Source organism: Colletotrichum fructicola (genome assembly GCF_000319635.2).
Source record: "Colletotrichum fructicola Nara gc5 chromosome Unknown KSG_Nara_v1_contig02, whole genome shotgun sequence".
NCBI lineage: Eukaryota > Fungi > Ascomycota > Sordariomycetes > Glomerellales > Glomerellaceae > Colletotrichum > Colletotrichum fructicola.
The window spans coordinates 3,279,059-3,303,765 of NW_027094052.1; the positions used below are offsets into that span (position 1 = coordinate 3,279,059).

A 24,707-nucleotide genomic window follows, 5' to 3' on the forward strand; every position below is an offset into this window, starting at 1 on the left:
CCTGACGGACAGCAGCAGCAACGCGAGGGATGATGGCCGATTCGATTCGCATGGGCAAGGCAATAAACGCGTTCCGGAAAACAGTGAGAAAAAAAGATTGCATTCTGCATACCTTTGCTTTGACTCCAATCTCATGTGTTTTGTTTTGGTCCCTGGCGGTGTGCGATCCCAAGTTGAGACAGAACACCGACTGAGACCTGACAGAAACCAGAGGTGATGGGAGATCAGATGCACGGGGCCTGTCTCCTGCTGAATTGGGTTCTAGGCCGGAAGGTTTCTGGCGAGGTTCGGATAAGACTGGTCGTGGTCGGGGTCAAATAAGCTCTAGCTGCGTACCCAGTCCTCAGACAGTACGTACCGTTTTGTTACCGACGGCACCGATGGTGTCAGTCTGCCCTGTGGTGTGGCCCTGGTGGTCGACCTGCACCGGCCGATGGATGTTTTGGCTCGCTCGCTCCAGCTGTTTCGGTGAGGAACGTGCTCTGGACGTGGCTCAGGGCTCCGTTGCGGGACGGTCCTCTAGGTAAGGCAGGCGTTCGTTGATGCTGGTGGGGCTTCTGCGGTGGTTCGGCTGGGAGTGTCCCGTCCTTTTTCTTCTCCCATGGGCTTCCGATTGGGAGCAATTGCTGGACAAAATCCAGGAAAGGTGGGATGTCGAGGAAGAAAAGAACCAGAGGTTTGGGGGTCGGAATAAGTGTATGTTTAAGCAGGCTGGATGAGACGTCGCAAAGTATTTATTTGGCGGCACGGGAGGAGCACGGAAGGGAGGGAGGGGTCAACGTCGAGTCGACTCGACTCGACGGGAGTTGAGAGTCGACGATTGGCGTCGGCGGCGACAACTGGAACGATGCTACTTCTCGCTCCTACCGCTGCCGCTGTCGCCGCTGCTGTTGCTGTTGCTGTTGCTGCTTCTCCTAAGGTACCTTACCTTCAGCGCCACCTAGCTGTGTGCCTCAGTCCCCGGTAACCCGGGCTCGCGGCTTATTACTCGTCTTCCTCTCTTAAGAGCCGGCAGGAATGGCCACTGAGAGCGCCTCAGGTGGACTGCACACCACAGGCAGCCGTCAGCACTCATATTCCAATCTCTGGCTTTCCAAGTTCAGTTTGGTTCCATCTCGCCTCGCCTCGCCTCCTCCTCACCTACCTGACCACACCGCAGGAGGGACTAACACACCGCAAGAAACGACGGTACTTCGGGAGGGCGCCGTACCCGTACGTACTTGTGAGGCCTGCAGCTGATGTGCGTGTCGTCCGGTTCCGCAGAAGAGGTACCTTACCCAGGGCAGACGCAATTGTCAGTCTTGTCGTGTGCGAGCCTGCCTTGCCGTCCTGTGCCGCCGCGCTGTACCGTCTCCGACTCCCCACATGTGCTGCTTCGTTTTCCCTTCGTCGACTTGGCTAGCCATCGAAACTATGCAGTCAATCCGCAGCCTGCTTCACACTAAAATAAAAGTGGATACATAATAGCACTGACAATGATATTATTCGCAACGAATCTGACTACTCCATGCTCTTGCAAGTGGGCAACGTTGTTGTGCATGTGCGAGAGTGATGTTGCAAATGTTGGGTCCAGTGTGAAGGTACTCTGTACTGTGCGAGGCAAGGCATCATGAAAATGGAGGCCGAATTCCACAGACATCAAGAACGAGCCGAGGCTTCGCGTGGCCTGAGGTCTTCGCAGCAGCAGCGATTGTCCTTGCTGGGTGTGAGGGTTCGGTCTAATGCGGGTGACGATAGCGGCGTTTGGCTCTTAACTTCTTCCTCATTTGAAGCGCCAAGTTGCTCGTGAACACGGAGAAAGCAGGGAAGAGTTGAGGTCGGTATCGACGTATGAAGTGCTGGCTCGCTGGCTTGTCTTCGTTCCCGGCTTACTTACATGGCACCGCCCGGATATATACGTGACACCTGAACCTCGTCAGCGCAACTTGATTGGCATATGGATGTCCTGACATATCATCAATATCCAAAATAGACCCCGCCTGACGAAGCTTCGTCGTTGCCCGACAGCTCTGAATGTTCTGCTTGCTCAGATCGACTCGGCATGGTTCTTGAATGGCGGTGCCTGAGACCCGTCCGTGGATCATATCACTGACTCACTGCCAGCGCACGCTGTGGGCCTTATTAGTCGTCGGGCTCCCAACGCCATGCCTGGAGCCTTGGATGACATGCAGCCCTGCGACAAGTTGCAACTCGATCATCTTTCATTGGGCACGCCTGCGGGTATGGCCGCGACTGGAGCGGTGGAGCTGAGAGGAAAATAACTTGAAAATCCATTTGAAGGTATTGGGTGGCACCGTCTGCCCCTCTGGTGAAACGTATCCGCTGAAAGTTTGGCTCCTTTTCCTGCCCAATCGCCAAAATCACCGGAGCCGCTCTCTATTCGACTGTCGACATGACGATGACACCAACTGCATGCCTAAACGATAAGAAAATGCTGCCCGTTGATTTCATTTTCGTGTTCCGTTACCGAGCAAAATGTCCCTCATTGGCCGGCAAGCAGCGAGGAAACTTGGGCAATGGTTGTCGCACGTGGTGATCCGCTGCAGATACAATGCAGACCCAGCTTCCAATGTTCCGATTGCTCACCAGTCCCGACGAGCAGAGCAGAATATGTCGGGCCAAGTTCGTCAATTACATGCATAAAGCAAGCTAGCATGCTGCCCTGCCAACGTGACCGGATCGTCACAGGACCATGTATCATGAGGTTGTTTGCATGTCGCTCTTGGCTCGTTGTTCATCTCACGAGCTCAACCGACTCTTTGGAGAGCAGGTCGCGCGCCGCTGCCACTTCTGATTCGTCGTAACCTTGCCATAATCTGTCCTTCGCGCTGTTGCGGCGCACAATCTCGGCCAACTTCTGCGTAGCCACCTCATTGAGCTTTTGCACTGTGTTAGTGTCGGGGACAGCCCAATCATCAGCATCTGTTTGCCTCGAAGGCTTCGAGGGCTCCTTTAGAAGTTTGTTTGTCGCCTGGTGGTCTGTTAGTTGCGGTTGGTGATCACTTGGCGGGCTTACTTGCCAGTTTCAAGCCATAGTAACCCCGCAGGTAGTCGTCACATAGTTCGATGCTGCGGGCGAACCTCTTGACAGATTCGGCTAGTTGCTGCTGCGAAGAGCCGTCCGAGGCTGAAGCGGCCATGTACAACACCTCCCCCATACGGGCATGTATCTGACATCAGTTAGCAACACAAAACGCCAAGTGAAGCATGGTAGCATAACCCACATTCCATGCATTCGGAGTCAGCACCAAGACCTCCTCAAGCGCGAAAATGGCTTGTGAGTAGAGTCCCTGGGAGAGGTACAGGTCTGCGAGTTCCGCCCAGGCCTCCGCGTCTGTAGGCGAGAAGTCGAGAAGCGAGTTCAATGCGCTGATAGCTTCTGAGATCTTTCCTGTTGACTTGAGCAGCGCCACACGACGTTTGGCGACCGGCTGTTGAGAGTCAGCAGGTATTCGTATGTCACATTGGCTTCGTCAACTAACAATGTTTGTGGCATTCTGTCCCAGGATCGTCTCGTACTCCTTGAGCACTTGGACCAGTTCTCCGTCGTTGTCAGCCTCCGCCTCCTTCACGAGGCCCTTGAATGCCATTATGCGCTCGTTGTCGTCTCCGAATCTGATGACCAGCCTCTCCAGACATTGGTGTGCCGCTTGGCCGTCGCCTGTGCGAAGGCAGGCCAACAGGAGGTTTTCGTAAATGATCCATATTTCTGGGGTCTCGGATGCCGAGAACAGTGAGACCAGGGGCGATGAAGAAAACGCGTTCGGGTTATTTCGAAGAATCGTTGGGGCCTTCTGGGCGAGCTCCAGAGCCTCAGCCGGGGACAGGTGGCCCTGGGGGCGCACGAGAGATGGAGCCATGTTAGAGTGACAGTAGTATTCGCAGAAACCGCTGAGAGTATTCGCTCGAGTCGCGCGATATCGGGGGAGGCAGATCTGCGTCGGCTTCCGAGGTACAGGTTCTCGTTGCTGTCGTCGGTCGTTGGAGGAACGTTGTTTGTATGTCAACGATTCTGGGTACCTGCCTCTAGCTAGATACGCGACGCCGACCAACCTAACTGAGCTCCCGCACTTCAAACTTGCAGGGGTAATTGACAGGTGGGTCAATTGCGCTCTTTGCATTGGTTCAGTCGGTGGCCGGCCCTTCGTCGTGCCGACCTTGGCCCCACCGCAGCTTCCCCGTCGCGAACAAAAACTTCACCAGCGCGCAAAAATTGTCAGTTGTTTTCACTCCTACTCACTTCCTCCTGTGCCACCCAAAACCTGGAGATCTTTGAAGATTGTGTGCACGCCCGCATTAGCTTGTGAGCGTGGGACCTTCGGCCCCTGTGTACTGATCAGTCACATCTGCAATGGCATCTTCCGAGGCCGTTCAGACTCCCAACGGAGTGGACGAGCTAGGCCTCGTTGAGAAGACGGCCGATCTCCAGTTGTCCCAGCCCAACGGCCAGGAGGAACGTCCTATCACTACCCAGAGATCGCGCGACCCCGACTTCAACCAGAAGAGAAGCGACCCGTTTCAGTTCGGCAGTCGCTTCCTGGCAGAGGGCGATGACGCCTTCGAATTCAACGCTTGGGACCACGTCGAGACTGACGATGCCTACAAGGAGTATGCCGAGCAGCAATACGAGATGCAGCGTCAGTCCCCGGTCTCTGATTTTGACAAGAGTAAGTTTTACCCAGTTGCTTCTGCTTCCAAAAACAAAACAACACAGGTGTTATGATGATTCAGATTTTTTTCGCATAGTTCAGCTGAATCTTTGTGATGAGAACTTCTGTTATAGTCTTTCGCTCCCATCTGATCGCACCTTTACAAAATTACTTGTTTTTTTTATGCCTGCTTCTTTATGTGCGGCTCGCTGACAAGAAATTTTCAGACAGATTCAACGCCAACCCCGCCAAAATGTGGGATGCGTTTTACAAGAACAACACAGCAAACTTTTTCAAGAACAGGAAGTGGCTGCAGCAGGAATTTCCTATCTTGACAGAAGTGACGAAGGAGGATGCCGGCAAGACTGTGATCCTCGAAATAGGCGCAGGTGCCGGCAACACCGCCTTCCCCATCGCGGAGTTTAACAAGAACCCTAACCTGAAGATCCATGCCTGTGATTACTCAAAGACGGCCGTAGAGGTTATGCGAAGCCAGGAGGCGTACAGCCAAGGCATCGTACAGGCCGACGTCTGGGACGTGACCAGCGACGAACTCCCGCCCGGGTTGGTGGAGGGATCCGTCGACATTGCTATTCTCATATTCATCTTCTCTGCCTTGGCTCCCAATCAGTGGGACAAGGCCCTTTCCAACATTTACCGACTCCTCAAGCCAGGAGGCCAGGTCTGCTTCCGAGACTATGGAAGAGGTGATCTCGCCCAGGTTCGCTTCAAGAAGGGTCGTTACCTCGACGAAAACTTTTACGTGCGTGGCGACGGCACCCGAGTCTACTTCTTCGACAAGGAGGAGCTTGAGCAGATTTGGTCTGGCAAGAAGAAAACTGAGGGAGATGACCCAAAGGCCGTATTCACCGTAAATGACATCGGTGTCGACCGACGTCTGCTGGTCAACAGACTCCGCAAACTGAAGATGTACCGGTGCTGGATGCAAGGACGGTTTACGAAGGAATGAGCAAGTCGATAGTACAGCGCACAGAACAGCACGCCCGTGAAACTGCTTGCTACTGCTTGCTGGCTACAGATGGCTGGCATCATCCTCGCCGAGTCCGACGCCTGGTCTAGCATAGCAGACGTTCCCTCAGTCTCTGACGGTCATCCTGGTCAAACCCGATCTTGTCCAAGTAATTGTCGACTCCACCATAGACGCTTTCGAGGTGCTGAGCGATTCTGGCGATCATATCCGGTGCCGTGTCGAACCACTCATCTGTCAAACCGATCTCTCTCATCTCGATCAACCTCTCAACCCTCTCGGATTCGAGCGCTCCCTGCGTCAAAGAATAATCATGTTCAATGGCTTCGAGAGGCACATTGAGGATCAGCAACACGAGGGTCACGATGAGCCCGGTTCTGTCCTTGCCTTGGGTGCAGTGCACCAACGTGGGCGAGCCTGCAGGGTCGAGGAAAACTTTGAGGGCCTGAGGCTGCTCGTCAGAGATGGGTGTGCAACGTTGCTGAAGGCTCACGTACCTTGGTAACCTCGGGTCCGGATTGGTCAAGGGTGTCGAGACCCAGACCTACCAGGCCACGTGGCAGCATAACCTCGCGGGATAGAATAGAGATACCCTCATTGCGATAGCCGAAGATGAACAGGAAGATGAGACGGCTACGTAATGGGGGATTGGAAGTTAGCCATAGCTAGCAAAAGGGAATGGGAATGCAAGCAAGTTCCCTTACAAGAATCCGCCCCAAGAGACCTGCGATATCAGAAAGCGCTCAAAGTTGCCGCCAGTGACTCTGATCTCGTGATACTTTAGGCCCGATATCTGGATCGGCTCAGCCAGTGCAGCGTTGGACTGCAGGAGCGCGGGAATCTGGAGATCGGCCTGGCGCTTTTTGGCCTGCCTGACGTGTTCGGTCCTTGATGGCGTCAGTCGGTGATCGGGGTGCGGGATCTGGCATGTCCAAGGGAGAAGGACGGTGAATGTGAGTGTGTGAGTGTGACAGTCGCTACCTACTTGGTGCGCAGGTCAATCACCGCCTTGATGCCCAGGTCATCCCGGAGGCGTTTCCTGTCCTCCAACGAGGCATCGTCTGTAGATGATTAAAATCTAGAGTTGTGCATAGAGTGCAATAATGCATTAGAGGGTTTTCACACACCTGGTCTCGCAGAGCGAAACACCAAGCCTTCCCGGATAAGTCTAAGCAGCAGATACGAGAAACGAAGTCAGCCTGTGTGCCGTGTGCCTCTGTTTGAACCCCGGTTTCATAACCAGGCAAAAATGAGGGTGCACAGTAAGAAGGGGGTCAAACGTACTTGCGTCCAAGATAGCTGTTCACCGTGGAACCGACGTCACGGAAGTTCAGGACGGAAGTCACGCCACAATTGTCCATGGCCTAATTAGCAGTTGAGTTGCCCAGCCAGCGCTGCAGAAGTCTTGGGGAGGGTGGTTAGGTATTAGTCAACCGCTGGGAAACCGAACTAGCAGTTTGATGGCGCGGCGGGGGTTTTGGGTGTGTCAAGCGTGAGTGTCTCTGGCACCGATGGAGATGCGAAGAGCGACGTTGCTCTGACGCCACGATTTTTCTGCTCCCTGGGCTTCTTCCCCCCGGAATATGGGGACGTGATTGTGCCAGGCGAGAGTGACCCCCCGGGCCCTCCCTTTCCCTCAAGCCCACTCGTGGGCCGTCCGACCTCAATTTGACGCCCTTGTCGCTGTCAGATAGGCGGTTTGGATCATCGACCGGGGTCCAGCAGATCCCTGCAAGTCCCCGAAAAGCTTAAGAACCGGGGGGGGGGGGGGGAGGGGGGGGGGTGGTTTTGATGTCACTGAGGGCAGCTAGGACCCAGGTCTGAGATGTGAAATGGCGCGGTGGTGGTCTAGATCAGGCCGTTTGCCGGTCGCAATCTTGTTGGACGTCTGTTCCAAGCAGATGCGGTCGGTGATGCACTGGCACAGTCTAGGCTTCCAGGTCGCATGTCTGCTTTTCCAGAATATCGGATCGAGCAAACTGTCTGAGCACGAACAGGTCGGGACCTTCGTCCCAAGTGGTTATATTTGGTAGCAGTTCAAGCATGCAGAATGCGATGCATCCATCCATCGACCATCCGAGGTGAGGCTGACTGTGCACCAGTCTGTTCAACGAATGAAGACTCCCATTAAGCTTCAGGAGATATCAGGTACGGTGCGGCAGCTGGAACGAAGGGAAAAAGCAAGCCTATCAGCCCAGGACATGCCTCTAACACGGAGCAATTGGGTTTCCTCTTCTACTGAGCCCTGATCCAAACTGTCTTTGACTCTCCTGACCATCACCGGCGCCTTATCAGGCACCCAAAGTCAGAGAGCTCTTCGGCTTTCGCAGTCGGTGAAGACGCGGAAACAGGAGAAACACAGGGAAGCAGCACGCGGCAGAGTCCGGCTCGGAGGGCCCATCTCCCAAGTCCCTCCAGGCCGGTCGAGCTGGGTCTAGCTCGAGGTCCCAACCAGTGATCATCGTGTCCCATTGCCCAATCCAGTGGCCAGAACGTGGTCCAGCACTCGGCAGCATCAGGAAAACGGCACACCGGAATGGCCGTCTCCAGAGGTTAAAGGGCAATTGTGTCGATCGGAAGCCACAAGCGCCGGCGAGGCAGCCGACAGTGTGGACGTGGAGGAGGTTTGCGACAACGGATAGCGCAGTTCAGCCCTGGTGGGTGTCATTCGTTCCTCTCAGTACCCAACGGAGACTCAGGTGCACCACTCTTTGAGGTGAAGACATTCTGAGCTGACTACTAGCAGTGGTAGACGGGCTAGACAGGGGTGTGTCAGGATTGATCATTGGGAGGGTTCTCAAAGCGACTAGCATAGGCAGAGGAGACCGCTAAGGCCCAAAGCGGATGGGCCACCACCCAAGTCGCAACATGACGTAACGGCGGCAGCCGTGGTCGCTCACCATGACCAGCACTAAGACTGAGGTGCGCCAACCAGACCCAACATACCTCATCGTGCGCGCCGGACCCTTCACCCTTTGACCTGAATGACTGACTCTCTGTTTCCCAGCGCGAGGTGTGCAGGTTGAATGATATAACTCCTATCCCTCCTGGGCACGATGCCCTGCCGCCCGCGCCTGTTCCGGCATTTCGTACCTGATTTACCATCCTGCGGCCTGCAACTTGCACCTGCACTGCCCTACCCTGCGACGTAACTCTCTTGTCGTCCCAATTACGATACCCCAAACGACAGCTACGACCCGATACTTTGGTGGTGCGTACGATCCTTTTTGCGACACAATTCGGATAAGCAGCTCCAGAAATAACTTCCACCTTGCGCCTCTTCCCAACTTATCCTCAGTCCACTTACCCGCGGCCCTGCGGCCCTGCGCGTGTAAGCCCGAATATCGTCAATCACTTTCCACTTTTCCCGTCACCCTTGTAGTATTATCCATATCCAATTAGTAGTTATACATCCATCAAACCCTCGTCACCACCCTGTGAGGAGGAACCTCTCCGCAAGAAAAGCGGGTATATCGATACCACCAAGCCGGCACCCGGGCTGGCGATGATGCAAGCCAGCTCCAAGACAACGACGCAACAGCCAGCCATGGCGGAAGCACGGTACTCGCTACCGGCAACAGGTACTTACTAGAACCCAGCCCCTCAAAAATACGAGCCCTTGTCATTGTCGAGAGAAAGACAATGTGACCCATCAAAAAACGAAGAAAGTCACTCTAACCATCCCAATCAGCAGGCCACTCAGGAAGACTCAAGTACGCAGACCCGCGGGATCTGCCCAGCTACCCGTCCCCTGGTCTTAAAAGTGATGGAGCCGCCGCTGGGGCCGCAGCATCCTTGGGCTGGGCCAACCAAAAATCTATCGACCTTTGGAAACCCGAAAAGTCAACCTCAGCATCTACAGCTGCTATGTTGGCCAAGGACTATAAGATGGTCCCATCATGGGAACCCAACTCGAGCTCCGCGGGCGCTAAGGCTGCCCTGATAGCTTCTGCCTCGGCCAGGAAGCAGGCATCTGCGACGACCTCTAGCCCGTCACGTCACGATTCATGGGGAAACAGCGCCGCCAACCAGGCTTTCAAGCAAAGCCTGTCAGTTCGGAAGCCTGCGCACGCCACTTCGACCGACGGTCTTGGTTCTCTCTCCGCGGCTCAAAGCGCTATGCCCGCTCTACGGCGGACGAGGCCACGCGCGAAATCCACGCCTGTACCTAAGGAGTCGTATCCCGATGAGTCTAGAGCTGCGGCCAATGCACTCAGTGCTGCCACTGCCGCTCACAGCCCTACGAAGCCCAAGTCACCGACCGAGACTTCCGGCTCAGTACCATACACCAACCTGCCACGAAAGATGTTCACCTCTTCTCCCGCCATCGGTCCGGAACTTGATGAGCAGAAGAGGGCAGACGTGCTACATGCCTCCGCTGTGGCTATGGCGAAGAAGATGTACAGTCAGCAACAGAAGATGGTTGACCAAACGCGCGAAGCTCACCGGCAATCGGGTGACATGAGCCCTGCGGATAATCAGCCGAGGCCCTACGTAAACCTGCAAGAGGCAGCGTATAAGCTGGCTCAGGAACGGTTGTCAAAACTGAGCGAGGAACACCAACGTAACCGGGACTACCAGGAATACTACGGCAACGGCAGTTCCGCGAACCAACCTCAGAGGAGATTTACCATGAAGGGTAAGCTGAGGCGACGGTCTTCGAGCGACGGTGACATCAAGGACGAGGACAAGGAGCAATCTGAGCGTATTAGAAGACAGATGTCCATCTTTTCCTCCAACCTGTCCAAGGTCGACGAGCAAAAGCGAGCCAAAGACCGCGAAGCCTTGATGGCTGCTGCGCAGAGGAACGTCAGGGCCAGGTTGCAGGGAATGGACGAGAAGATCTCAGCGGAGACGGGCATGGTGCCACCGAGTACCATGACTGACTGGGAGTTCAAGGCTCACCTTGCCGCCCAAGCCAAACACTCGGTTCCCAACGAGAACGAGGGCAAACTCGATATTGGCGGCGGAATGTTCATGGACCAGGCGCTCATTGATGAGATTGCCGCCAAGAGGGTGCAACCTGTTCTCGACGAGATCAACGAAAAGGCCGCCATCGAGAAGGAGAGACAAGAAATCGCCAAGGCAGAGGCCGAAGCCAAGAAGAGGGACGAAGAGAAGAGGAAGGAACGCGACCGAGAAATCAGAGAGATCAATCGCAAGATCAGGGGTATGTGGCGCAATTTTTCCAAAAAGCGTGAACAGTACTAACATGTCTACAGAATCAGATAAGCAAGAGGAAAAAGAGAGGCGGCATCGCGAGAAGATGGATTCCAAGGCCAAGAAGGAAGAGGAAAAGGCTGCCAGGGCGGAGGAGAAACGCCTTTCCAGCAGCGAGAAGCGCAGGTCGAAGCAGCCCGAGGTCCCTACCGAAGACTCTCTCGAGGCAGGAGAGACCTCCCAGCAGTACGAAACAAGTGACGCGGATGCGCGGCCCAAGTCCAGTAGGGCAAGCCACACGAAGCCAACCATCAACACCCAGAAAGATGTTCCTAGCGGGAGTGACACTGCTCGCTCGCCGAGCGAGAGTGGATCTCCGACACACAAGATGAAGGAGTGGCTCAAATCCCGCTTCTCGCGCCCACGGGGCCGTTCAGCCGCCGGGGAGAACCCTCCCGAAGAGAGGGGCTTTATCGGCGGTGTCGCACTCACACGCCTTGCCAACGAGAGTGCAACCAGTCTCGATGGGAGATCAGCCAGCATGCGCGAGGTCGCCATCGCTGGCAAGAGCGGCAGCAAGTCGGTGGGAGAGAGTCCCCGGTCGCCCATGGGCCATGACGATGTCAGCCCGATCACGAGCGACGATGAGTCGGAGCGGTTTGTGAAGGCCAGAGACGATCTCGAGGGGCCCATTTCGCCGCCGCCCACCCTCAAAGACCCTAGCAAGCACAAGAGCAGCAGCCCGACGAGAGACTCGCGGTTCCGAGAGATGATGGAATAGGAACGTTTGGTTTCGGACATTTTCTCAAGCGGGCGTACAGGATAGAACGGTTTGGGGCTTACCCAGAGGGATGGTCAGCGAGCGGTGTTAGTGGCAAGAATGTGTTTAGTATTTTTACATTCAATATCGACAGCCGAGACCGGCAAAGACCGGCATGCTTATTTTTACTCCTAATCTCTTCACGCTTTGGTATTGGATGAAGATTCTCACGTGTAGTTCGTGATTTAATCTGCTTGAGCGACTGATTGACACAAAGAGGAACATACGAAGCCGAAGCATCATGGTATAGAGATGTCCTAGAATAACACCTCGACTCTCAAGCCTTACATGTGCTTGTTGTCCAAAACATCCTGCATGAAAAATTTCGTAACTTAATCAGAGCTCAAGAAAACGAGACCCTCCAAATCATCCCATGTGCAGGCCATACAATCGAATCCTTCTGGTCACCGCCGTCAGCCATAGGTTAATATTCGTACGATAGTAGTGGTGGGCAAGACGCCCAGGGAAATTCAAGAACTCCTTTAAAACTGGGTAATCAGGTATTAATATTCATGAAGTATACGTTCCGAGCGCTCAATAGATAACTCTGCAATGCTTTCCATCATGTCGTAAGGGGGATATAAAGAACTCCAAACTCCGTCCGGCCTTGTGAGGACCGTGATGCCTGCCCGTAATGCCGGCCCCGTAATGCCAGCCCCAGAAACCATCTCCGTAATGCAACATCGCTATTCCGTAAAGAATGCACACGATCCCTCATCTCTTCAATTCATTGTCTCTACCTCGTGCAAAACTTCTCCCGTCTCAGAAGTTGGGAGGACTGGTGCTAGACATCTCTCTCAGCCCAGGTTTTGAGAACCGTGCGGTCTTGTCGCGTGTGCGCATAGCAGGCCACAGGTCAATGATGAAGGAAAAGACGTAGAAGGAGAAGACAAAGGCGATGACCCATTCGATGATTGCCGCCTCGTTGTTGCGCTTAAGCTTCTGTAAGACAACGAACGGGATGGCCAGACCGATCTCGACAATGATGAAGATCAGCTTGACCCAGAATGAAGCCGCTAGGACGCGGTGCTCGCGGTATCCTGCAATAAAGTTAGCAGCTTGTCGTTGGTACAGAGAAGACGATGAACGTACTCATTCCTAGGCGTTGATATTCCCAACAGATGAAAATAGCCGACAACAGGTAGCCGATGATGAAGAAGCCAAGGAACATCAAATGAAGGTTATCGTGCCGATAGGTGTCGAAAATACTGAGGCAAATGAGTCCCACAGTGCCGACGATGGCCCAGAAGATGGACAGGCCGAAGAGAATCTTTTGGCCCCTGGATGTATTGGGTGCGAGACGGCCCGTATGGCGCAGCCAGCAGTCGGAGAAGAAGGACAGGTCGAGGAAGATGACTGTAATTACGCAGCCAGCAATGAAGAGCGGCTTCAGTTCATAAGCTCCAACGTCGCTGATGTAGGCGATGGTTTGAGGCGGGGTCATGCTAGGATAGACAATCCTCTTCTCGTCTACAATCCAGTAGATGAGCATGCCGAGTAGCATGCCGAGCCACATCAGGCCCGACAAGACTGGGAAGATCTACGGCCTGTTAGATGCGGTTGAGAGTCAAGAGCCAGCAAAATGGCTTACCCAGTACGAAAGTATCCTCATGATGGCGATAAGATATCTGAACGGCGATCTGTGCGGTGATTAGCTCTGATGTCCAAGCCAGGGGCATTGCTTGGTATTTGCAGGAGGTAGCATATGGAGAATGATTCCAGGCCGTTGAGCCTCATCCAAGGGGTTGTTGGTTGTGGTGACGCAGAATGACGAATGAAAAGGAAGAATGCACATGCTAGTCTGCAAGACTTACCGAATGTGATTTTTCGGGTAGGGATGAAGTGATACTCGGAAGACTGCTTCAGACGAGAACAATTGAGACGATGCCCCTGAAGATTGCGGTCTAGTGTTTCACGTGGGAGGACGGGAGATGTGCTGTGGTGGTCGCGAGGGATAATTTGGAGATCTCGAGGTTAATGAATGTTGGGCGGAGGAGGCAGTGGCACGTCAAAAAAGGCAGTGCTTGAGCATTAGATTGGGAAAGAAGAGAAGCGTCGTATGTTTGTCTTGGCTGAACCGGGGCGGCGGACTTAAGACTCGGGAGGCGCTCCCGTCCCCGTTCGATAGCACGATCTCCTGCTGATGGCTGGAGGAGGTACTTGCGTGCCGTGTGGGCCGGGCTGGCGTTATCGTCGGGCGCTCCTGAGGAAAAAAAGTAGCACAGCAACCAGCCAGGCACGGCCTGAAGTCATGACTGATCGGCACTTGAAGCAGGCGAGCTCCAGCGCCAGACCCTGTCGCGCGCTACCAGTGGCCTATGTGGGGTGACCATGTCATTGGCTTTGGGGCACCGCCGGGAGATGACGTAGGGGAGTGTCCACCGAAAAGCCCAACACTGGGCGCCAAGTAGCAAATTTCGGGGCCATCTTGCTGTTGCGTTGCGTCGCGTTCGCGTCTTTCCATCAAATTTCTAGTGTGTCTCGCCGGTTTGGTTTGGCCGAGTAATTCCCACGCAGTAGTCGATTTGCGCTGCGCGGTCGCCGCGGTTCAATGATCAATCGATGATGTTGAGTTCCTCTCACCCTACACCCTCTCCGGTGCTTTGTCCTCGGCCCCGGAAGGCAAACCCATGTAACCTGCAGCGGACGGGGCGGATTTTACGGGAACAGCCTTGAAGTTTACGCGGTGCCGTTACGGCGGAGGGCTGAAGATGGTGTTGGGACTTCGGGAAACGGGGAGCAACCATGTCCGCCTCCCCGGCCGGCGTGACGGGGTGTTGATGTGTTCGCCATGTGAACATGCACCGCCGCAATTTCTAGCTACTTCGGCAGGCTTGACAGAAAAGAGAAGGGTCTTCCACTGGGTTCGGGATCAGGTCCGTCGCATCGCGCCAAATCGTCCAAAGTCCGCCCGCCTCGAGGGGTGATCTCTGCGCCGCGCAATTTGAGGCTGGTGCCCCGAACCAGACGGGCACCTGCCAGCTTTGCCGGCACCTCCGGCGCCCTATCTGGAATACCTTATCCAATGTGCCCTATGGCTGGGATGTCGCGAACAGGTGGTGTCAGCAGCGTGTGGCTGGCGACGTGCGTCTAAGATAGCTTCGTGTCTACTGCGCATTGGAATATACGGGACAATGCAAGGGTTCCGGACGCGAGTCAGCAAAATCGCATGTACAGTACGTGGACTCGAGTTGTGTCGTCCAGTCTTTCCCGTGGTCCTGACAAAGCCCAGAACCTAGAAAATTGAGCAGCCGTGGCATGCCTGTCTCTGGGCTTGCATTGATACACCAATCATGAGACATCGTTCAATCAGCCACTCTGAAATGTGGCTCAGCTCAGCTGTGGCGCTTCGAACCAATCAACCCTGCGACGCTTCACAAGGCTGCAGAGATCCCGCCGCCTTGTCCGTCGTGAACCTTCATCCCGCATCGCCACTGCCATCACGACAACCACGATGTCGGCCTCACCACTGGTCGTCCGCGCGACCGACGCGCTGAAGCCGGCGGGCTCAATCGGCTCGCCATTCAAAAATGTGTCGTCAAACCAGGCTTCCGCCAACGGCACGCCGCAGCCGCCAAAGGACAAGAATGCACCCGCCTCTTTGCCGCCGACGCTCGACCTTGCCGAGCAGATGAACGAGGAAGAGAAGCGCAAATACGTCAAAGGTATGCCTAGTATTTGATATGTTTTCTCGAATTCACAATGGCGATGCTAATCGCTGCACAGGCAAGAAGCTAGGTGAAGGTACCTACGCCATCGTCTTCCTCGGCCACCTCCGTTCCGACAAGTCCTCCCTCGTCGCCATCAAGAAGATCAAAGTCCAGAAAGAATACCAGGAAGGCATGGCCCCCGACGCCGTGCGCGAACTGAAGCACCTCCAGGAACTCCAACATCCGAACATCATCTCCCTCCTCTCCGTCTTCTCCTCCAAAGACCAGAACCTCAACCTCGTCCTCGAATACCTCCCTCTTGGCGACCTCGAGATGCTCATCAAAGACACTGCCAACGTCCGCTACGGTGCCGCAGATATCAAGGCCTGGATGGGTATGCTCACCCGCGCCGTCTGGTTCTGCCACGAGAACTTCGTGCTGCATCGCGATATCAAGCCCAACAACTTGTTGATCGCTGCCGACGGCGAGGTCAAGCTTGCTGATTTCGGTCTCGCGAGAGGCTTCGCGGATCCGCACCAGGTCATGACCAACCAGGTCATCACACGCTGGTACCGCCCTCCTGAGCTGCTCTTCGGCTGCAAGCACTACAGCGGCGCTGTCGATGTCTGGAGCGTAGGCTGCGTGTTTGCGGAGCTCATCATCCGTGCGCCGTACATGCCTTCCGAGACGGAGGTTCAGCAGATCTCGCTCATTTGTCGTGCCGTCGGAACCCCCACAGAAGACAACTGGCCAGGCGTCACCAAGTTGCCGGCTTACACCGTCCCCGACGACGGCGAGCCGGTCAGGGGCAGGGACTACTACCAGGGTACTTTCGGCACCGTGGGATCCGCGGGCGTGGACCTGCTCATGAAGACGCTCATTCTCGATCCTAAGAAGCGCATCACGGCCAAGGACATGTTGAAGCACAACTGGTGGCGCACTGAGCCCAAGCCCTCGCGTAATGCGGATCTGCCCAAGAAGGGCGGCGGCGAGGAGAAGATGGGTGCAGATCTCAAGAAGCGGCCGGGTTTGGTCGAGGAGGACAGGGGTGCTAAGGTTGCGCGCAAGCTGGACTTTGGACCAAGATAGGGCAAGGCGTACGGGGCTTTTGACGCTCTTATCTCATGAATATGGCGAAATGGGGATAAAAACAATGCAGCATGACAGGCGTTACGGCTCAATTGGGTTCAAGCAGGGGTATTATTAAGAATAGGACAGGCTATCTGATTTCTCCAATTGGAGATGATTTCCAACGAGAATGAGACTGCTATATAGCACCATCCGGTGTATGCCTCTCTACATGAGCGAGCATTCCATCCCGTACATTGCCCGTTCCACGTCTTTTCTAACTGTGTACCAATCCGATCGTCTTTGCGCAAACTCATACGCTTCTTCGGCGCGGAACACACCCTCGAAACGGTCGCCGTCGGCAATTATGGTGGCCATCTCCTTTGCGTGCTTGGCGTCGATGAGGTAGATCTGGCTCAGCTCGCGCAATGCCTTGAAGTAGGCAAGCAGGTCTTGGTTCTTGAGGGTGCGAATGTACTCGAAATATAGGTTCATGTCGGCAATGAGCTTGATGGCACCTTCAGTGCTGATGCGCTGCCGCTTGAGATGCTTGCACACGGCCGTGAACAGCCGCAGGCCCACCTCGCCGTTGAATACATCAAGCATCGACTTCTCCGTCGTGCCGACCAGCATGCGCGTGTGCGAAGACACGAGCTCCTTGATGCGGAGCGCCGTCTCAGTCGGCCCCGGGTCGGCCAAGATGCCGCCCGTCTCGGAGGGGTTGTAGTCGGTCGGCTGCTGTGTCGTGCCGTGGAGGTACTCTACCTCATCCATGAGGACGTCAATGCCCTTATTCAAGCCTGCCGCAACGCTCTCGTCCAGCATCTGCTCCCACTTCTTCTTGGCGATGCCGGCGGGGTCGAGGAAGTCGTTGCGGTCTGCAATCTTTGGGCCGGCGAGCTGCTGCTCGTAGAAAACGTCAATCATCTGAGAGATGAGGTCGCCTACGTTGACCAGCTCGATAAAGGTCACCAGGGGCGCAACGCCGGACTGGTTGTGATCGCTGACCTCACGGGGGTTGTAGTGAGAAAGGTGCTCGACGGCCTTTTCGAAGCCGACCTTGACGTGTCTGTTGCCTAGGATACGGAGCATGACTACGAATATCGTTTCGCATTGCTCACGGGCTTCCTCGCCGTACTGGCCTCCAAGCTGTATGAACAGCGATGCGCGACCCATGCTCGTCTTCGCCTTGTGCGTTAGGTTCAGGGCGATTTCGATACTGAAAAGAGTCTTAATGCCTTCCATTCTGGAAGCCATCAGAGCAGCCTTGGCCGCCAGCTCGTCGGTCGGAGCTTGTGCGGGCAGAGGACTGAGACGGCCGTTTCCGTCCGTGTTTGGTGCAAGACTGGGCGTATGCGGTCTAGACGGCTGAGGCGAAAGGGCAGATGTGCCGTTTGGTGTGGTGGGTTTCGTTGTTGTACTCGTGCTGCCAAAAGATGGCAACACCGTGACGGGCATCATGACTACCTTTCTGAAAGAACTCAGAAAGTCCTTCTTATCTGCCTGTCTGTTGAAGTTGCTCATGTAGAACGACTCGACAGAGGCGTCTTGCTCAGAGAGCTTCTTCTCCCATTCTGCAACCTCCGACTCGGCATGTCTTGTGAAAAAGTCGAGCTCCTCTTGCAGATACAGGTCCAGATGCGGCTCAAACACTCTCAGCATCATCTCCTTGGCCTTTTCCTCGAGGTTGCTCTTGGAGTCTTTTGGAGGGACCACGGACTTGAAGAAGAGCATGCCTTGCTCAAAGGTTCCAGCCACAGCCTTCAGATACCACTGCAGGTTTCTGTCGTGCGTTGCATCAAAAAGCGGTGTGATGTAGTCCATGATAACATCCTCCCGGACCTTTTCCATAAACTCCCAGAACACAACATCGGGATTGGCGAATATGCGCCCAATAATCTCAGCGTGCTCGTTGACTTTCCGCAGCAGCATCTCGAAAAACAGTCGGGAGGGTTCCAAGTTGATTTCGTCCCCACTGGTCTGGTTGACGCAATCCGACGAATTGACCGCCAGGACCTCGCGGTCGCTGAATATAGGATGCTTCTGGATGAAAAGCTCCGTTGCTGCGTTGCCGCCGTTCAGTGTATGCAGCACATGCGCATACCGCTTCATGCGGCCGTCAACATCCCAAAACTCGTACCCCTGCTCGAACTCTCGAAGTACCGCGCCCTCAAAAATACTCGTCATGGTCATAAGTCGTTCCTCTCGCTGATTCCACCCCTGCGCCCAGTCGCTCTTTGCAAATACTTGCAGATTCGAAAGCATTTTAGCCTGTCTTTCAGGGTCCCTGAACACCTGGAAGACGATAGGATCCGTGTGGCTCTTCGCTCTGGCAAGGTCGAAATAGAAAGGCGCGAATGAGCCGTAAATCTTGCCATATTCCTCTCTTGCATGGCCCCTGATGCTCCTCGAGTTCTTGATCACATCCAGCAGCGCCTCCGGGTCCTTGAATGGGTCCTTGGCTGCTGGTGCTCCTACAGTCATCCTCTCGAATCCATCGACAGGAGGCGCTGCCGATTGGCGTTTCCGGCGCTCTTCCTCAACCGTGGCATCGAACAACATCGTACTCGTGGGTTTCGGAGGGTGGCTTCCTGGGGCTCCTGGCTGGCCTCCAGCGGCGCCTTTCGCCGCCCGTTCGGCGGCTTCCCGTCTCTTCCGCATGGCCTCATCAAACCGCTGCCTTGCCTCGGCTTCGTTCCAACATCCCATGCTCTTCAATCTGGCGACCCATCTCGTATCATCGTACACCATTTCTTGCATGCGACGGGAAGCTCGAGCGACCTGCATCAGGTCTGCGACGGGAAGGTAGTCGAGGATCGCGACGAGGATCTCTGGCGGACAGGTCAGTACACAATTCCTCCAATTCCTCCAATTCCAACCAAAGGACTCAAACCAACCTGCTGGCAGACTCGGCCTCGAATCCAGCATCTCGGTCGCCTTCAACGCGCCGAGGATACCGCCCCCCTGAGGGGCATTTCCTCGAGTCCTATACATGATAACCGCCGGGGTACAGCTGCATCTGGTGTGTTTTTGCTGGCCTGGAGGCAGTCTTCAATCTCTCTCAATTCATGGCAGAGCCCCTCGTGAGATCCGAACGGGTTCGGGCGGGGTTGCTGAGGTCGTTCGCTGGGTGGGATGTAATATCAGCTGCTTTAGTTGGTTATGGGCAGGTGGCTCTCAGCCTGGACGCAGTTGATTATGACTTGATTCTCTCCAAGGAAGACCCCGCAACAGCTGGTGCCAGCTGTGTGGATCCCCTGAACCCCTGAACCCTTGCGCTTTGTTACCGCCCCGGAGCGGACCAAGCTGCAGTCTTCAGCAGTGGAGCTCGGCTTTCTTTTTGACAAAGAATGAAGCATGGGAACGGTGCCGCTTTCATGCTTCACTGCCCCGCTACTACCCCGCTAGAAGGAAAGTAGGATAGCATTAGACGTGAACTTTCTTGTTCCAAGAACACGACCGAGAATCAAGGCTTGAGGATTGTAGTGAGCCTTGATTCTACATGTTTAGTTCCGCGTTTCATGAAACCCGGCGGCGACGTGGGATTCGTTTCTAATTTCTTTGGTCTGAATGCTGTCAACTCCCAGTCCGTTGACTTATCAGGCAACTCTCTATCAAAATGGCTTGGTACATCTCATCATTGTATACCCAGACGAACAAATAAAGTCCAAAATCGCTTCCAATGCTTTCCCGGACGCCACTCAAACACGACAAGGTCGATATCTCCTCGACAGGCTTCGCATCACCACCAAAGACCAAGTGAAGTCTACATCTAATCCTCTCTACTGTCGGCAATGATGCCTTCCGCCACACTCGCCGTAATGCGTTTAGGAACGCTTCCGAACAAACATTCCCAAAGATCACCCGCTTCTACCGTTTCTCCCGCATTCTTGTCTTTGCTCATGAGATGATTGAGAGAAGCAGTCTCGAGTTCGAGCGTGTTCGCAGCCTCTAGTGTAGGCTCTGCCACCTCGGGGGTGGATTCCTTTCCTTTCCCTTTCGAGTTTTTGCCCATGTGCTCCATCCTCCGTTTGACTGATAGGTTGTAAATGGATTCTTCAACTGACCCTTCAATCAAGTACAACCACACCGTTGTCTCGTGCTTCTGCCCAATTCGGTCGACTCGCGCAATAGCTTGGAGCTCGAGGGCCGTGTTTAGGAGTGGTTCGCAGAGGAATACATGGCTCGCGTTCACCAAGTTGAGACCGCTAGACTGTGCCCGTCCGTGGAGCATGAATATTTCAACGCCCGGATCTTCCTTGAATCTCTGGATCCCGGTTGACGAGTCAATGGACGCAAAGCCTATCTTGTAGCGGAAGAAAGCGGCGCTCAGGACGCCCAAGAAACTGCGGTATCTGTACAAATGGTAAGCATGCTGTTTCCTAGGAAATGCTGTCCGGCATACTGAGTAAAAATAATTGATTTGGCACCAGGATCGGTCTTCCTCAGCCAGATGATATGGCGCACGATCGAGTCCACTTTGCTGCCATACGATAGGCCCGCTAACTCGATATCCTTGATTTGAGCAATCTTCTCAGAGCCAAACTGTGAGTAAATGCCATTGGTTCTTGCGTTCTTGTCTTTGGGCTCATGCGTTGTCGATGTTGTCGTTTCTTCGAGCAACTTGACCTCTCTCGGTTTCAACGTGATGTCGTGAAGCTCAGTTAGTCTCAACTTTCGCTTGCACATTGGGCAGTTATGATGTGCTCGATACCACTGTTTTATACAGTCTTTACAGAACTGGTGGCCACAGACAGTGAGGACACCGATCGTGAATGATGACTGGCAAATGATGCACATCCGGGGCTCATTTGACTGTGTCCCGGCTTCCTTCAGGTTGAGCACTGGAGACGCGCGAATCAGTACAATGCAACCGTGTGGTGGAGGCGGTACTCACAGTATCTGTGTTTTGCCCTTGCGGCGTCGAACTTTTGACGGGCTTGATCCTCATTGACCTTGCATGAATCAATAGCTTGCTGGTTGTTGGGGCCCTCGTACGGGGCCACACTGTCGGACACAGCCTGTAACTGTCGATAATACTCGACTCTGGCATTCATGGCACTCGTGAACCTGTCCATCTCCCGCTCGAGCGCCGTCGCGGCCTTGGTTTGCGCGGTGATATGTGCCTGGGTTTCTCTTATCTGCCTGACAACGATTTCACGCTCAACGCTCGCGCGCCCACCGCCGTCCTGTGGCAACCGCGAGGCGATCGCTCGAAGCTCTGCAATGGCGCCTCGTAGTGAACCATGCCGATCTCTGTCTGGTCTGACTTTGTCTCTGAGTTGGTGAAGAGCTATCATTTGCTCCGGGGCCGGACCCTCATCCGCCTTGGCAGTGATTAGTGAGACCTTAGTCTCGTGCTTCACGAGCGCATTCTCGAGACCCGAAATCGCATCCTGACGATCAGCAACAGCCGCACGTAGCACTTGTACGTATACGATGAGTTCTTCTTGGGTTTTGGTAGAGTCTGTGAACTCTTCACCCGTGTTTTCGACCTCAGCTTCCTCGTCGATCAGTGGCTGGGAAAGTAGCTTAATGACGGCTTCTCTCCACTCGTCAATGATGTTCGCTTGTTCATTGAGGACACCATAGAGCTCTTCGAGCTTTTCAAGTGCACCTGCGCTCTCCAAGCCCTTGTTCAAATTGATTGCGAGTTCCGGTATATCCACGAACGTTTGTGATTGAGCCTGCCGTCCCAGCTTATTGACCAGTGACATGGCCTTTGCATGACTCTGCAGCCTAGTTAGTGGATGAAGACAAACAATTTCACGCGAGAGCGTACCTCGGACAGAATCTCTCGACGAATCTCCTGAGCTTTGCTGTATTCCAAATCTTCTAATTGCTGCAACTTCTTGTGGTCATCAGATTCCGGCTCTGTGAGGTCGCTATTTGACTTAATTTGGAAGAACGCATTGGCACAGAAGAAGGTTGCTTTATGGAGGATTTCCAACGCATGGCGAAGTCTCGTTCGAGCCTCGCCGACGTGGCCTACCCCCGAGAGACTAGAAGGATTAGAAAGGCGGGAAAACAATCATGGTCTTCAAGACTCACTCGTCCGTTTCCTCGTTATCATCTTCGTCTGAGGGAAAGTCAACTATCGAATCTTGATTTGAGCCGGAAGACTTCAACTCTTTCAGAGCGTCTTCTGCCTCTTCTCGGCACTCCGAAACAAGGGCTGAAGCATCTTTCTTGACCTTTTCCCATATTTCCAGAGCCTCCTTCACTCTCGGACCATTCTCCAACATCTGGCCGCGAAGAAGCCGTGCCTGAAAGTATGCTCTTTGCTCAGTTCGGATATCGTTGTCGCCCTGCTCAAGCATAGCGTCTAATACTTCGTCGACCGTCCGCATGGGACCGACCTTTCTTCCATTGCCTCGTCGTTGAACAATCTCAGGATGAAGTGTTGCCTGTCGAAGTCGATTGAGCCATGCCCGCATCTCGGTTTCATACTGCTCGAGCTTCCAATCGTTACTGGAGGGATTGCCGGCCATATCCAGGCCGCAATTTCGGGTCATGTTTCTGAACATCTCGCCATAGTACTGTTCCTCAACGGCTGTGAACGGTAAGGTTATCACAAATCGCTTCTGCGGTGGCACAGCAATCTCATGCCTAACGAGCTGCTTTGTGTGCCGTAGGGCGATGGAGGCGAATAGTGACCGGAAGAGGGGCTTGTGAGAGTCCGTCAAGGCTTTCCAAGCTGGCGCGTAGGAGGCGTAGGGCTCATAACGCAAGAAGTTGAGAAGACCAAACAGATCTTTGACGTCGTTCTTGACTGGGGTTCCTGTTACGCCCCAAGCATTGACTCGAGGTATGACTTTGGCGACCGCAGCAGCACCTGTAACACCACTCTCGATCATCTGGGCTTCGTCAAGGCAGATTCGCCACCACAGCATCTGCGTAAGTGGAGACGCAGGTCGCTCGTACTTCCTCTCTTGTCTTCGGGATCTCTCGGGTGGTTTGATGGCGTAGTGAAGCTCAGAAGTCAGGATGGAGTAGGTAGTTACGATAATGTCGTGAGCTGCCAGATCTTTGCGGAGCAGCTCCTCGCTTTCAAAGCCCACCTTCTTGCGGCCGGGATAGTATTTGACTCGGAGATGAGGCGCGTGCTGGTGAATCTCCGACGTCCATTGCTCTTTAAGTGAGTTGGGCGAGACAATGAGCGTTGCACCCGTGGCGAGGAGTTCTTCTCCCTCCCTAGTAAGAACCGTGTTGCTTTCGCCATCTGGCCGACGATGGAGCGCGATCAGACCAATAACTTCAAGGGTTTTTCCAAGACCCATTTCCTCAGCAAGAATGCCACCCCTGACATATTGTTCCGCCTGCTGGAAGGACGTAAGATCGCTGGTGACAACATGATACACGTGGCTGACATGAAAGTCTCCGCCGAGTGCGTCTTGTGTCTTGCGAAAAGTGTGCGCAGTATTAAGATCCTTGGAAGCGGGGAAATCTTCAATAAGTCCGACAGAACTCCCATCAGGCGAATTATTCCAGCAGACGCCCTCTCGCTTCAAAAGCCAGTTGAGAGTTCGTTTCTGATAAGGATATAATGATGCCGTCAGTTCCGGGACATCGATTTTGAGGCCATTCTCATCGTCAGAGGGAGGAACGTGCGCCGCTTCGTAGAAGTCGAGCGGCGACCAGCTCTGCCTCCCGGATGCAATAGTATTAGAGCCATCGGACAAGAAGGTATCGAGGATCTTTTGGCTTTGTTTTCTCTCAAACGTTGAACGCAGTTGGCTGTAAGGTGTTTTTGTCTCGTTCCAGTACAGACAGAAGCGGAATTGTAACTGGAGGTGATCTCCCAGCGTGGAGATGGCAATATCGAGCGACACCCATATTTCGCCCTCCTCACTTGACTCCTTCCACTTGCCGCTGTTGAAAAGGCTCAAGCACGTTGATAAGCGCCGAGACACTGCGTTCGGATAGACCGGTACGACTGCGTGTATTGGAGCGCCAGACTTGGCGCGAGATGCAATAATCCATTCTTTGCCATGTCTGTCTCCAACATGCAGGAGGGGGCCAACATTGCGGTAAATGGTTGAGTGTTTCGATGAGTCGGAAAGCAGTTCCCTCGGGTATTTCCGCGCAACTTCTAGAGATTCCTTTCCTACAAGTAGCGATTTAATGTCGCTGTTGGATCTTTTGACTCGTTTAGCTGCAGGTTCGTCTGTCTCTTGGGTCTCTGGCAGTGTTTCGTGATCGGCGAGGTGCGCACGTAGTTGATCAATGAAATGGGCAGGCCATTGTTCTTTCGATGTCAGCTCATCAAAACCTCTAGTTTGAAGAAAAGACTTACCATGAAAATCGACAGTGGATGTCACTGGGATCGGCTTGCCGCGGCGTGCGGCCTGCTTTGTGCGACCCATGTTGAA

General features: G+C 54.3%; 9 protein-coding genes across 9 annotated transcripts; 3 read left to right on the forward strand and 6 right to left on the reverse strand.

Annotated features, from left to right (window-relative positions):
• Positions 1-261: 261 nt before the first annotated feature.
• On the reverse strand, positions 262-1,075 carry CGGC5_v003654 (uncharacterized protein; the record flags this gene model as incomplete). The annotated part of the gene is made up of 3 exons (XM_066151157.1): positions 262-297; positions 359-460; positions 989-1,075. 3 exons carry the CDS (start codon positions 1,073-1,075, stop codon positions 262-264), a joined length of 225 nt encoding a protein of 74 aa, XP_066009371.1.
• Positions 1,076-2,734: 1,659 nt separating this feature from the next.
• Positions 2,735-3,860, reverse strand: oca3 (TPR repeat protein oca3; the record flags this gene model as incomplete). Its single annotated transcript, XM_066151158.1, has 4 exons — positions 2,735-2,979; positions 3,017-3,170; positions 3,225-3,431; positions 3,483-3,860. The coding sequence occupies 4 exons, from the start codon at positions 3,858-3,860 to the stop codon at positions 2,735-2,737; spliced, it is 984 nt and encodes a 327-aa protein (XP_066009370.1).
• A 491-nt stretch (positions 3,861-4,351) lies between these two features.
• Positions 4,352-5,619, forward strand: ABP140 (tRNA(Thr) (cytosine(32)-N(3))-methyltransferase; the record flags this gene model as incomplete). The annotated part of the gene is made up of 2 exons (XM_032033777.1): positions 4,352-4,667; positions 4,877-5,619. 2 exons carry the CDS (start codon positions 4,352-4,354, stop codon positions 5,617-5,619), a joined length of 1,059 nt encoding a protein of 352 aa, XP_031886928.1.
• A 106-nt stretch (positions 5,620-5,725) lies between these two features.
• iphP-2 (Tyrosine-protein phosphatase) lies at positions 5,726-6,998 on the reverse strand (the record flags this gene model as incomplete). The annotated part of the gene is made up of 6 exons (XM_032033776.1): positions 5,726-6,082; positions 6,135-6,270; positions 6,342-6,524; positions 6,623-6,698; positions 6,765-6,805; positions 6,922-6,998. The coding sequence occupies 6 exons, from the start codon at positions 6,996-6,998 to the stop codon at positions 5,726-5,728; spliced, it is 870 nt and encodes a 289-aa protein (XP_031886929.1).
• Positions 6,999-9,184: 2,186 nt separating this feature from the next.
• CGGC5_v003658 (uncharacterized protein) lies at positions 9,185-11,578 on the forward strand (the record flags this gene model as incomplete). Its single annotated transcript, XM_032033775.1, has 3 exons — positions 9,185-9,218; positions 9,332-10,807; positions 10,860-11,578. 3 exons carry the CDS (start codon positions 9,185-9,187, stop codon positions 11,576-11,578), a joined length of 2,229 nt encoding a protein of 742 aa, XP_031886930.1.
• Positions 11,579-12,379: 801 nt separating this feature from the next.
• Positions 12,380-13,870, reverse strand: sfk1 (the record flags this gene model as incomplete). The annotated part of the gene is made up of 5 exons (XM_066151159.1): positions 12,380-12,657; positions 12,710-13,157; positions 13,209-13,257; positions 13,432-13,507; positions 13,858-13,870. 5 exons carry the CDS (start codon positions 13,868-13,870, stop codon positions 12,380-12,382), a joined length of 864 nt encoding a protein of 287 aa, XP_066009369.1.
• A 1,201-nt stretch (positions 13,871-15,071) lies between these two features.
• KIN28 (Serine/threonine-protein kinase KIN28) lies at positions 15,072-16,356 on the forward strand (the record flags this gene model as incomplete). Its single annotated transcript, XM_032033773.1, has 2 exons — positions 15,072-15,282; positions 15,344-16,356. The coding sequence occupies 2 exons, from the start codon at positions 15,072-15,074 to the stop codon at positions 16,354-16,356; spliced, it is 1,224 nt and encodes a 407-aa protein (XP_031886932.1).
• Positions 16,357-16,563: 207 nt separating this feature from the next.
• On the reverse strand, positions 16,564-19,329 carry pof6 (F-box protein pof6; the record flags this gene model as incomplete). Its single annotated transcript, XM_032033772.1, has 2 exons — positions 16,564-19,166; positions 19,233-19,329. 2 exons carry the CDS (start codon positions 19,327-19,329, stop codon positions 16,564-16,566), a joined length of 2,700 nt encoding a protein of 899 aa, XP_031886933.1.
• A 778-nt stretch (positions 19,330-20,107) lies between these two features.
• CGGC5_v003662 (putative ATP-dependent helicase) lies at positions 20,108-24,701 on the reverse strand (the record flags this gene model as incomplete). Its single annotated transcript, XM_032033771.1, has 6 exons — positions 20,108-20,690; positions 20,741-21,179; positions 21,233-22,067; positions 22,118-22,337; positions 22,387-24,583; positions 24,632-24,701. 6 exons carry the CDS (start codon positions 24,699-24,701, stop codon positions 20,108-20,110), a joined length of 4,344 nt encoding a protein of 1,447 aa, XP_031886934.1.
• Positions 24,702-24,707: the final 6 nt, after the last annotated feature.